The sequence below is a fragment of the Misgurnus anguillicaudatus genome, chromosome 20, assembly GCF_027580225.2.
Source record: "Misgurnus anguillicaudatus chromosome 20, ASM2758022v2, whole genome shotgun sequence".
Taxonomy (NCBI): domain Eukaryota; kingdom Metazoa; phylum Chordata; class Actinopteri; order Cypriniformes; family Cobitidae; genus Misgurnus; species Misgurnus anguillicaudatus.
In genome coordinates, this window is record NC_073356.2 from 866,057 (window position 1) to 876,964 (window position 10,908).

At 40.4% G+C, this 10,908-nt stretch overlaps 1 protein-coding gene across 1 annotated transcript; it reads left to right on the forward strand.

Annotated features, from left to right (window-relative positions):
- Positions 1–950: 950 nt before the first annotated feature.
- LOC141351361 (uncharacterized) lies at positions 951–5,011 on the forward strand. Its single transcript, XM_073857977.1, has 2 exons — positions 951–1,888; positions 2,347–5,011. The coding sequence occupies exon 2, from the start codon at positions 3,445–3,447 to the stop codon at positions 4,630–4,632; it is 1,188 nt and encodes a 395-aa protein (XP_073714078.1). The 5' UTR covers positions 951–1,888; positions 2,347–3,444; the 3' UTR covers positions 4,633–5,011.
- Positions 5,012–10,908: the final 5,897 nt, after the last annotated feature.

Consider the following 10,908-nt stretch of genomic DNA (forward strand, 5'->3'; position numbering starts at 1 on the left):
AGTCATAGCCATGCTTTCTGGTATTTTGGAGATTAATTAAACTCTTATATGAATGTAGCAAACTTTATATGTGGGTATACTGTGTGTATTTACAAACCCTTTATACAAAACGTCACATGTGCTGCTTTCTTTTGTGTCCGTTTTACAGAAAAATGCCAACGTAAAGCTTTCAGTTTGTCATCCAGGAGTTTTTATTTTGTATATGAGAGATGATACAGCAACAGATGAAAGAGCAGGAGATGAAACGAAGATGATGATGATAAGACGACAGGAGCCATGGATGTTGAAATCCGTCCAGAGGAGATGTCTTTAAATACAGTGTTTGTGCACTGATATAAACTTCATATGTAAAGAAAGTACCGCTCTATTATTACTACGGCTGCTTGTCAGTTTATTGAAAATGATTGCTTAATAAGGATCACATCTGAAACACAGAAATGGTAAGATGCCACAAAATGGTAAATATAACCATCATTAACTTAACCACTGTAACATAGCTTTTTAAATACTTGTGTATATTCAGAGTTGATTCTTAACGAGTACATTTTCTAATGATTTCTTAAACGTTTTGATTTTTGAGATGCAAGTAAAGTGATTTTCAGTCCTATTCAGCTATTCGAGGCAGTTCCTTATAGACAAAAGTATTTATTGATTGACACATTATTGAAATAGCTATTAGACAGTTACCTTGTGTTTCATGTGATGCTCAACTAAAGTTTTCGTGATTAAAGATATCAAAGATATCTTATAATGTGTAAGTATGTTTACATCGCCATAGAACTATAATTACAAACTTAACGTTACATATTTAGACACACGTGCATATTTTAAAATAAGATTATTTTACATAAATGTAAAACTTGGACTCGTTATATTCTTTAAAATATTGTGTATATAGTATAATGGCACATTAGGTAGATGAACGCTTTATTTGTAATTATCCTTGTAACCCTGATGTATAAATTTGTTATTTTCTTTATTTACTGAGGGTGAATGTATTATAAAATGTTTTATTTTCTATGTATTTTGAAACTGGTTTCTGTTAAAAATTTATTGTTTTGTTTACTTTGCTATATTATAGTTTGGTTGATTTGTACATGAGAAAAACGTGTCTAACATCAGTTTGGGTGTCATTTGATGTTCATTGGACAAAAAAGTGATTGACATGTTTTTGAGCCAATCAGATGGTCGGAGAGGGGGGTTCGTTGGGGAATGCTCAGAGAGAGTTCGAGAGATGAGAGCGGGGAGACGATACAAAAGTTACCGAGAGGAAAGACGTGATTGATACCGACTTGTTTGCGTGTTTAAAACGTGAATCTTGCCTGTAAACAGAAGTACTGCTCGTATTTCTACATTAAGGAGGTGGATCGTTTTACTTCGTACTGTTTCAAGTAAGTTTTGCAGTCTCTGCCTGTTTGGCTCGGTCAGAGTTGAACGCGGTGCACGTCAGCATAACTTATTATTGTGACTGAAACTGCTTTTGTTATCTGCTTAAACCAAGCGGATTTTCAAGACAATTACGCGGACTTTAGTCTCTCGGGATTGAGATGTCGGTGGGCATCGTCTGGTAACTTTATGAACATCTGGTGCTTAAACAGTCATCGAACCTGTTGCACGCTGAAACATTGTAACACACGTGACACTGAGGACCATTTCAATGTGATGAACGTGAATGTATTTCAACGTACACTAGCTTCCAGATTGAGGTAAAAAAACTAAAAAGTCTTTTTGTTTGCTCTTCAGAGCGAAGGGGCCAGTTTTGTTTTCCCGGCCACTACGCACTCAAGCTCCGTATCAGGCCTGCAACGGGGTGGGATGTGTGTACTGTGTATGTGTGTGTGCGTGCACGTGTGAAAGAGATGTAAAATTCAAGTGCACTAATAACAAGGTGACCAGTCTTTTCCTTTTCTTCAATTCTAATGTGTTTTTGAATACGTTAAAATATGTAAAGAGTCATTTGAGTTTACAGAAAGTTAAAGGAGTTGCAAGTTCATTTGTAAAGTATTACTTTGAGTAACTGAAGCTTTAAACTGTCTGTTTGGTGGTTATGTGGATAACTTTTGTGACTTAAATCCACTACGGTGATTTAAAATTTATAATCCTGCAGTGATACAGTGGAAAAGTGTTTAGTTGCAGTTAAAAGGAAGACAATCTCACAGAAGTTTGTTTGATTTATTTTATTTGTTTATTTGCACTTAACTTACATGGTCAGATTTTGATATTGATTCATATTTCATTCCATTTCATATTTCAATTCAAGTAAAAAAGCATTCATTTCAAAAGACATTCAATACAGTATATCTGTGTTTAAACGTTTATTTGTGAGTGTGTGTGTGTGTTTTACAGTTTTGAAGTGATTCACTGGAGGACTAACTAATTAGTAGAAGACAGGATTAAAAGATAATTTAGTATTAAAAGAACCCAGGTCCTTATCGTAAACTCCGGTCTAGTGTAAAGGGGCGGAGGATAGGGGCTACATCCTACTTCATAAAGCTTATTGATCTGATATTGTCTCGTCCTGAGATCGCTCGTGTGCAGCCAACATAAACTTCAAGAGTAACACCGCGGATGGAGCAAACATATCTATCTTCTCATCTTGGCTTTCACCGTGCAAACAGCCGCCTCAGTTATGTTCTTTGTTTGTTGTATGATGATGCGATCTCACTCCCGTCTCCTGTAAGATTGAAGTGACTTCCTCACAGTAAAACAGGCGGAGTTGTGTGACGTTACATCCAGGTAGGCGTATTAAGGGCGGGGTTTTCTGAAGCGCTGCGGCGCTATTGGCTTGACAATGCAAACGCGTCGTGATTTTGGCTACACAGCTGGAGGTCTGAGGCTATTGGCTCCGTGAGGCCCATTTGAAGCTCTGGCTCGCACAGGCCCGATAGTGCAAAAGCGGCTATTGTCCTTGTTTGGCTGTCTTGGTTACACGTTTGTATTCCTGTTCCTGTTTTGACTTCCCGCCTGTCTTGCATTCCGTTTTGTGTTTATTTAATAAATCCCCTTTATTTGGTACTTGCATTTGCATCCTTTAAAACTACAGACGTGACAGAATGAACCAGCCACATTTGGATGCAGCGAATACCGAGGCTATCATGCTGTGGCTCAAACGTGACAAGGAACAACAGCAGGAGAGAGATGGCGAGAGGGAGCATGCGGAACAAGCACTGGCCACGCAATTGGAGGAGTTAACACAACAGATCCAAGATCCAAGCTCTAAAAAATCCCATCACTACACCCACACCGACAAAGCCAAGTGATCAACTGGAGTTGGAAATGCCTAGCCCTGAGAGTTATGCGGGTGAGCTAAACGGTTGCAAGAACTTTATTAATCAGTGTGCTATTTATCTGTCCAGGCAACCCAGGATGTTTGAGAGCGAGAACTCCAAAGTGGCATTTGTATTGGCTTTGCTCACCGGTCGAGCGGCATTTTGGTGAAGTGCTATGTGGGATAACCAGCACCCATGCTGTGCCTCGTTCCAGGCATTGTCGTTGGAGATGAGGCGAGTTTTTGATGCCATTGGATCGGAGACGACGACGAGGTCTCACTGTAATTTTTTTGGGGGGAGTAGGAGTGAGTACCAGGCTCTACAGGCTGTAGAGCCAAGCCTGCATGAGATTTTGCCCGATCCAGTCCCCGAGATGGCCGCCGCCGTGCTGGATCCAGTCCCCGAGATGGCCGCCGCCGTGCTCTATCCAGTCCCCGAGATGGCCGCCGCAGTCCTCTATCCAGTTCCTGAGATGGCTGCCGCCGTGCTCGATCCAGTCCCCGAGATGGCCGCCGCCATGCTCGATCCAGTCCCCGAGATGGCCGCCGTCATGGCCGATCCAGTCCCCGAGATGGCCGCCGTCATGCTTGATCCAGTCCCCGAGATGGCCGTGCTCTATCCAGTCCCCGAGATGGCCGAATCGTCTGAGTCTGTTCACAAAATGGAAGTTCCTGTCCTGGCTGAAAGGTCCAAATCTGAGTTTCCTGAGCTTCCTGTTCTGACCAGGTTGGCTGAACCAGAGTTCCTTGAACTCCCTGTCCTGACCATAAGGCAGGTATTTGTATTTCCTGAGAGTCCTTTCAAAGTTGAGATGGTCACCTCTGAGATTCCTGTGCCCTGTAAGTCAGCCAACATGACTGTTCCCAAGCTCCTCAGACTCTCAGCCTTAGCCAATAGGGCCATTCCTGAATTCCCTATTCTCTCTGCCCTGTCCAAGATGGACAATCTCAAGATCTCTGAGCTTTCTGCCCTACCCAGGATGGCTGATCTTGAACTCTCTGCCTGGCCCAAAATGACTGATCCTGAACTTTCTACCTGGTCTAATGGAACCTATGTTGAAGTCTCTATCCTGGCTGTGAGGCCTTTTTTGTATCCCGTCTCTCTATCTACCCAGGTTCCTGCAGCTACCGGTACCATCCTGGTATCCAGGTCCGCCTGGGTTCCTGTTGCCTTCAGTGCCTCCTTGGATGCCAGTGCGGCTACCTGCTCTGTCGGCTCCGCCCTGGCTACCTGCTCTGTCGGCTCCGCCCTGGCTACCTGCTCTGTCGGCTCCGCCCTGGCTACCTGCTCGGTCGGCTCTGCCTTGGCTACCGGCTCGGTCGGCTCTGCCTTGGTTTTCCAGGCCCTCTGTCCCTCCCCCTAGTCCACCTCTGTTCCTCCACACACCTGGACTCTTGGTTATTTCGCATGAAGTGTCTGGAAGCCACTTCTTAGAGGGGGGGGTACTGTCACGGTGGATTCCGTGTTCTGAGTTTGTATGTGTGCTGATTGTTCTCACCTGGACTCATCTGTTAATTACCCATCATTGCTGTTACACCTGTTACTCATTTAGCCTGCCTATTTAAGCATTGTCTCTGGTCTTGTTTGTTACTGGTTCATTGTCCTTGTTTGGCTGTCTTGGTTACACGTTTGTATTCCTGTTCCTGTTTTGACTTCCTGCCTGTCTTGCATTCCGTTTTGTGTTTATTTAATAAATCCCCTTTATTTGGTACTTGCATTTGCATCCTTTAAAACTACAGACGTGACACTTTTCTCTTTATGGTGGAAAAAAGAACTAGCCTAACGTTGTCATACTACGAGTGCTCTGGAGTAATCGTTCATTCATAAGTGCATCGTAAGACAACAGAGTTACAAGGTCACCTGCAGGACAACCAGCACTCCTGCAATGACGATAATGTAATGTTTTAAATGTATATTTATTTATTGGGTTCTTCTTTGTTTATTTGTTTAAATTACTTTAATATAATATATTTAAATTTCAAATGAGAAATCAAATTTAAATGACTAAACATAAATTAATAAAGAAGGAAAACGTATTTGGTACAATTTTGGTAAAAGTCAAGTGCTGAAATGTCACTAAAAGAATGACTCAAATTTGTAGCAGAAGCTTGTTTAGGCTAATGATCTTTAGTCGATGTGCAATAATATTTTTTTATAATATTTTTTATTATTATAAAAAATTTTTTTACTGTAGCATAGATGAATTATAGCAGCAATTGGTAGGATTGCTACCAATTGCTGCTATAATTCATCTAGGCTACAGTAAAAAAAATGTTTTGAAGGGTATGGCATCTGATTAAAGAAACCAAATAAATATTTACGGTACAATGCAATAATCCATAATAATAAATAAACATAGATAATAAAAAACAACAAATAATAATAATAATCTAAACTATAATATAAAATACAGAAGGCATTTTGCAGTGGGACAAGTCCTAACTAAATACGGGAAAGAATATTTCATTAAGAACAATTTTAAAACATTTTTAAAAAGTAATTGAACAATAATAAAAAATATTATAAAAAATATTATTGCACATCGACTAGATCATTAGCCTAAGCAAGCTTCTGCTACAAATTTGAGTCATTCTATTGGTGACATTTCAGCACTTGACAAACGGATAGCGACTCGTAAGTAGCACTTAAAACCCAGCTGCGAGCGATCGTTTCACGTGCATCTTTGGGAAACACACGTAAATGAACAACGAATGTTCGTTAAGTAGCTCGTAGAAAGCGCTCTTAAGTGCTAAGTTCAATCGTTATCGGGAAACCCAGCCCAGAGCAACGGAGTGTGTGACATATGTTTAGCGACGCTTACTTGTTGTCAACAAAACAACTGAATGCAGGCTGGAAGAAGTATTTTTAAAAATACCATTATGGTTTGGTTAGCAGATGCTAGCTAACAGTCATTAGGAGCCTCCTAGTAATGAGCGGTCACGCAATTTACTCACGTGAATGTATTTTCCCTAAAGTACGACAACAAATGCACTTGAACACAACACACTACTAAATACCAGTTCATAAACGCGAATTATCATCTTTCCATAGCACGTGAAGGCAGCATAAGTTATGAGTTAGCAAGCGTATATCGACCTACTGTGTTTACAACATTTGATTCATATCACGACATTGTGAGTTATTTAATAACTCATTATTATATACTTATTACTTTATTTGTCCCTGTGAAGGGAAATTTGTCTTGGGCAGTACAGTTAAGTAAAGCTGCACAACAGAAACACCTTCATCAACACCGATTCACAATCAAACAGTCATGTCCTTTGAATTTAATGAAAGAATTCCTATAGCTGTTGTATCTAAACCTTGCAGTGTGGAACCGTCAACCAGATGGTAGTAATTCAAATTCAGGATAAAGTACATGAGATGGGTTCAGAGTCATTTTCCTTGCCTGTTTAAAATCAGTTTTATCGATTATGGTTTGAAGATTGGGGTAAACCCCCAAACCAACCACTTTCATTACCATATGCACCAGCTGAGTCAACTGTGCTCTCAAGGTAACTGTCAGATTACCAAACCAGGCGGTTATGCCATACAATAAGATGGATTCAATACAGGCATAATAAAACAACAACATAACCCTTTGAGTGACACCAAAAAGTCTGAGTCTCTGTAAAAAGTACATTTTTTGTTGCGCCCTTGACACAGATTATCCACATGCGCTTCCCATGAAAGTTTATCATCGATAAGCAAACCTAAGTATTTGTATGAAGCAACATGTCTAATAGGCTCATTGTTTATCATAATAGGTGAGTGATTGCCAGTGTTGGGAGTACCGCATTACAAAATATAATATATTACAGTAATATATTTGTTTTTGCTGAAACGCAGTAATATAACGCATTACTGATAAAAAATTGGTAATATTTTACTTGTTACAGTCTTAGTAAGGAGTGCGTTACAACAATGCATTTCAAAAATAGACAGTGTTATTTTTATTTTTAATTTTTGACCAATGCGCGCGACCAGCATCCAAACAGGAAAAAGCTGCGTGTAAAATGACGATCGTATTTCTGTTTCCGGGTGCTGTATGCAGCATGTTCATTTTTACTTTAATTTTGTATTTGAACTGCGATTTGGACGTGGTGCGCGTCAAATATAGAAGCGTTTCTTAAAAAGAGCCGAATCTGGGAAGTCCGTGGCTGTATAAACATTGATTAAATGTCACGGCTAGTCCGTGACATGTTTTGTGTATTGCACTGATCCGTCTCACCTGGACTTTCATTGACTCATTACGCCAATACACCACACCTGTCATTTGTTTAATTGTCTTTGTATTTATATGCCTTAGTTCTGTCACATCGGTTGCCGGATTATTGTCATTGATACCCTGTCTGTTTCCTGTGTTGCTGTTCCTGTGTTCCTGCATTTACCATGTCTGCCCTCGTGTTTTTATTATTAAATGTTATTTATTTTGAACGTTGCGTTTGCGTCCTGTCTCACTTCCCGAGTCATGACAGAATAATCTGGCCAAACTGGACGCAGCAGGTTCACGGAGGGCGTCTCCCCCAGGAGTTTCGTCGAGGGGGAGTAGTGACATCGGGGTTCATTCCCCATCAGCCCCGATGTCTCTTGGGGACCACCGTGAGCGATCGCTCGCTCCTGCGGGCCTGCGGGAGGAGGATCGGCCCAGGCGGTCCCCCAATGGTTGAGTCGTCGTTGACGGTCCCTCGGAGGACCACCATCCTGCTCGTAGGGGGATCCGGAACGGACCACGCCCGATCATTTCCCCGGGGTGGCTACCGAGGGAGGGTCTCCGTTTACGCGAGGGGATGGGAGATGATTTCCGGGGGCATCTGATCGTCGACAATTCCCAGGAGGGGGGTAATTCGTCTGCCTCGGTTCTCGGAGCGATCGCTCCGGTTCTCCTGGCGCAGTCTGGCCAACAGATGCATCCAACAGTCTCATCCCGGCGGCTGCCGGCTTTGCCAGGGTCTCCAAGCCCTCCACCCCTCCCTTGGACTCTCGCTACCAGACTTTGTTTTTGTTTTGTGTTTATGTGAGTGTCTGGTAGCCACTCGTAGCGGGATGGGTTATGTCACGGATAGTCCGTGACATGTTTTGTGTATTGCACTGATCCGTCTCACCTGGACTTTCATTGACTCATTACGCCAATACACCACACTTGTCATTTGTTTAATTGTCTTTGTATTTATATGCCTTTGTTCTGTCACACCGGTTGCCGGATTATTGTCATTGATACCCTGTCTGTTTCCTGTGTTGCTGTTCCTGCATTCACCATGTCTGCCCTCGTGTTTTTATTATTAAATGTTATTTATTTTGAACCTTGCGGTTGCGTCCTGTCTCACTTCCAGAGTCATGACACTAAAGTGGTCGCAATCAGGTCCGGTAGCGCGCACGTGCATCTGCGAATGAGAGCACTAAGTAAAAGCAACAAAGTTTCTATCGGTCTCCTTTGCTGCTTGAACCTCAGAAGTAAAGAGACTTTTAAAAAGCTTGCCAGTAAAATCCATATCACACCAGCAATGACAAGGTAAGCTAACGTTGCTATACAGTCCATATACATAATAGATTGCTCGGCTATTCCTATGCTATCTACAGTTTTATTACAAACAGCAACCTAAACTACAATGTAACATTAGTGTAGACTTAAACATGGTTATCTAAATGGTAAATTTAAACATCACTGTTCAAAGTTTTTACCAGCCTTTGCCTATATTTGTTGTTTGGCAAAAAGCAGTGTTCCTCTGTTTTTCTGTGTTTTATTACGCAATTATATGTTAGCCTATATGTAATCTTTATATTGTACTGAAATGAGCTGTATTCCTTGAGGCCTGATCCTCCAATAGCACTTTTTGATAAGTTGTGTCAACCCAGTGCATGCCAGGTTTGTGCTGTGAATCTGAATTAAAAGTGAATTAAGAAATGGAAAAGAGGTTGTGTGTCTTGCCATGTTATTAGGCTATAGGTTGCATTAGATAGGTCTCTAGCTCTATTGTGTTTGGTATGTGTACCATAATTTACCAGACTTATACCAGATCATTTGTCTATGTTTATGATTCTGACAGTGATTGTTACTGTATTTTGCCATAAGTCTTCACTGTGCCTATTCAAAGCTCGAGGGCCAACACATAACTGCTAGATTTATAAGCAGCAATAAACTACATTTTAACATTTTATAATGCCAAGTCATACTTCTGTTATTTTGATGAAAGTAACTCAAAAGTAACGCAAATGTAGTGTAACTCATTACAGTTCAGAGACAGTAATATTGTAATGTAACTAATTACTTTCAAATAACAGTAATTCGTAATATATAATGTATTACACTTTGGAAGTAACTTTCTCAACACTGGTGATTGCCAACTGATCTGAAATCAATAATCATTTCCTGTGTTTTTCCAACATTAATTACGAGACTGTGTTCTTTACTCCATATAACAAACTTAGTTATCTCAGTAGTATAATGGTGAATGGCCTCATCCTCATACAGAAGACCAAGAATGGCAGTATCATCTGAAAATTTTACAATATTTCCAGGATGGTGACTGCTATAATCATTAGTATACAATGTAAATAAGAGTGGTGAGCATACACATCCCTGGGGTACACCATTACTGATGGACCTACACTCAGAAAGAGTCTGCTTGATTTTAACTTGATGAGTCCTACCAGTAAGAAACGCATGAAACCATTTAATACTATATGGGTTTACAGCCATACTACTTAGTTTGGAAAGCATGAGGTGTGGCTGCACGGTATTAAAAGCAGAGCTTAGATCAAGAAAGAACAACTTGGCATACGCCTTAGGATCCTCCAGATGTTTTAAAACATGATGCACCACAGTAAGGATAGCATCGTCAGTGCCTCTATTAATTTGAACTGATTATATTGAACTGATAATGATCAAAAAGGTCCTTAACCTCTACCTTAAGCTTCCAGACCATCATCCTCTCCAAACATTTCATCACAACACAGGTTAAAGCAACCGGGCGATAGTCATTGTGCTCTTGAGGACTGGATTTTTTTGAACTGGTATAAATCTTCTTACACTCTGAGGCTATTTTGGGGATTTTCGCCTGGATTTGGCCTACCCAATTTCAAAAGCTTCCCATACCCACATGCAGAGGTGGACATACAAAAGTTTGGTATCATTTTACAGGAAACCCTTTGAAATTACATAAAACACTTAAAAGTGCTCAACATGGTTGTATGTGTTGTAAGTCCTCTAATAAACACAAAAATAATTAGGCGATTTTTGATGGGTTTTTTTCTAAAGTCTGTATTTAAAAGTGTATAACTCTGGCCCTGAGTTGTAACGAAACCTGCAGACAGTTTTGTTTGATTGCAGCTATTGCCAGTTTACAGAGGAAAAAGGAATTTTTTCTCTATCATAATAAATGCAAAAGTTATTTTACTCCAACTGAAGGGAGGAATAATACCCTTTTTGTATTTAATTTCCGCCTAAAAATATTTGAAGTGCTCCCATAACCACATACAGTGGAATAAATGCAATATCTTTATATCATTTTAAAGAAACCCCTTTGAAGTTACATAAAAAGCTGCTGTTTGTGACAAATATTGCTATTTATGTTGTTTTTCATATGATGAAACACCAAATTGTCTTTTTTTATGTTGTAAACACTATTTTGAAAGTAGA